The sequence below is a fragment of the Apteryx rowi genome, unplaced genomic scaffold, assembly GCF_003343035.1.
Source record: "Apteryx rowi isolate R43461 unplaced genomic scaffold, aptRow1 scaffold_68, whole genome shotgun sequence".
In the NCBI taxonomy this organism is placed as follows: domain Eukaryota; kingdom Metazoa; phylum Chordata; class Aves; order Apterygiformes; family Apterygidae; genus Apteryx; species Apteryx rowi.
In genome coordinates, this window is record NW_020450960.1 from 1,899,223 (window position 1) to 1,901,235 (window position 2,013).

At 73.5% G+C, this 2,013-nt stretch overlaps 1 protein-coding gene across 1 annotated transcript in view; it reads left to right on the top strand.

The window, feature by feature from the left end:
• DLGAP3 (DLG associated protein 3) overlaps positions 1-1,425 on the top strand; it is a 10,184-nt gene extending 8,759 nt beyond the window's left edge. Inside the window, exon 11 of the mRNA XM_026086080.1 lies at positions 1,333-1,425. Within this exon, the coding sequence (XP_025941865.1) occupies positions 1,333-1,425 (93 nt within the window). The remainder of the gene's footprint in view (positions 1-1,332) is intronic.
• The last annotated feature ends 588 nt before the right edge of the window (positions 1,426-2,013 follow it).

Genomic DNA, 2,013 nt, shown 5'->3' on the forward strand with positions numbered 1-2,013 from the left:
CCCTCCTCGGCCCGCGTCCCGTCCGGCGCAGAGGCGACCCTCGGCCCCGCCGGGGAGGGGGCCGCAGGCAGGCCCCCGCCGCCCCTCCGGGACCCCCCCCTGCCGTCCCGCCGGCTCCGCCGTGGCGCCCCGGGGCCGGGGCCGCTCCGCGCCCTGCCCCGGTGCCGTGGGGAACGCAGGGGGCCTCGGCCGCTATACATATATAAATATATCCTAAGGAATAAAGCAGAAACTACACATGACCAGAGCTGTGTTCTGGCTGGTGAGACTGGGACCGGAGCAGCAGGAAATCCATGGCAACGGAGAGCCGGCCCCGCTTCCCTCGACACGGCATCAGCACCGACGCACTCGTCCGCCTTGCTCCGAACCCTTTCCCGTCTCCTTCCCTCCTCGCCCAGCTCTCTGTCCCCCCGTTCCTGCGTGAGTCCGGGACCGCCTCCGCAGCGCGCCCGCGAGCCCGGGGGAGACGGTCGCGGTTTGGCGAGTCGCTGCCGGTGAGAGCTGCTTTTCCTGCGCGCTGGGTGCGCGAGCGAGGCGGCAGCGGCGGGGAGAGCAGGGACGTGTGAGCCGGGAAGCGCGACACCGGCCTTTCTGTGCCTCCCCTCGGAGCCGTGCCGGCTGGCCGCCGTCGGGGGCTGCACCGGGATGGCCACAGGCCTCGCGTCCGGGTGGTGTTGCCCCTGCTTGCCGCAGGACGGGCCATCCCGGGATGCCGCTTCCGTGCTCCCGGCTGCCCCGTCTCCACACACCGACCCCGGAGCAGGGCAGCTTCCTGCAGGGTATTGCATGGCACGGCGGAGCGGGGAAGCCTGTGTCCCGCTATCCGCCTCCGGGATCCCTGCAGGGCGGCTGGGCACGGTGGCACGGGGCCGCACGCCGCTCCGCACTCGGCACCTCTCCTCCCTCCTTTTCCCTGTGTGGAGCCTTTGCTGCCCCTGTGGCTGCCCCTTTGCCGGGCAGGGGGCTGGCACATGCCATGAGCCCCCCCCCCCCGGGAAGTGGCCCCCGAAGGCGCCGCGTGGGGGGGGGAAAGACCCGAAAGCCCCGCGCTGCCTTCTGGCGCCGCCTCCGCTTCCAAGCGGGGAGCCCACCTGCACTGTGACCCCCGCCACGGGGGAGCCTCCCCCCTCGCCTTTGCTCCCCGGCTCGCCGGCGCGGCCAGCCGCCGGCAGCGGGGCAGGAGCGGCAGCGGCAGCCGCCGCCGGGGCCGGTCCCCAAAACCCCGGGGCCAAACCTCGCAGGGGGGGGGGGCGCCGCGGCCGGGGGACACCCGCTTTTCCCGGGACGTGCCGCTAGYGCCGGGCGGCCCCGTGTCTATTTTATCCTTGCAAGGGGAGAAACCGCGTGGCGGCCGGGAATGGCGCGGAGGCGGGAGGCAGCTGGCGCGTGCCGCTGCGAGCGGCTGCCGGCGAGAAGGGTGGCTGAGCGGCGAGGGCCGGCACTGCCCTTTCCCGGGAAGGCGGCGATGCCGATGCCGGTGCCCACTGCTGCCGCCACCGCACAGCCCGGCTCCCGTCGAGGCGCCGGGCCGAGGAAGCCCGTCCGCCTGCCCGTCCTCGGCGGCGGGCGACGCGCTGCAGCGCCCGCAGCGCCTGGGTCCGTTTTTATTGTAACGAGCCTCCAGCCGTAATTAATAAAGGCGACGCTTCGGTTCCCCGGGGCCGGCGGCTGCCTCCCCGCCGCCGGGAGCTGCGGCCGGCGCCTGGCTCACCTTTCACCCGCCGTGTCCGCCTGTCCTTCACTGGGGGCAGGGGGGGGTGTCTGTGGGGCAGGGGGGGTTGTGGGGCCAGTCTCTGGCCGGGGATGTCCGTGGGGTAGGGGGTGCCCATGGGGCAGGAGAGGTGCCCGTGGGGCAGGAGGGGGGTTCCGTGAAGCTGGTCTCTGGCCGGGGGTGGCCGTGGGTCAGGGGGTGTCTGTGGGGCAGGCGGTAGTCGTGGGGCAAGAGGTGTCCGTGGGGCAGGACGGGTGTCTGTGGCTCAGGGGGTGTCAATGGGGCAGGAGGTGTCTGTGGGG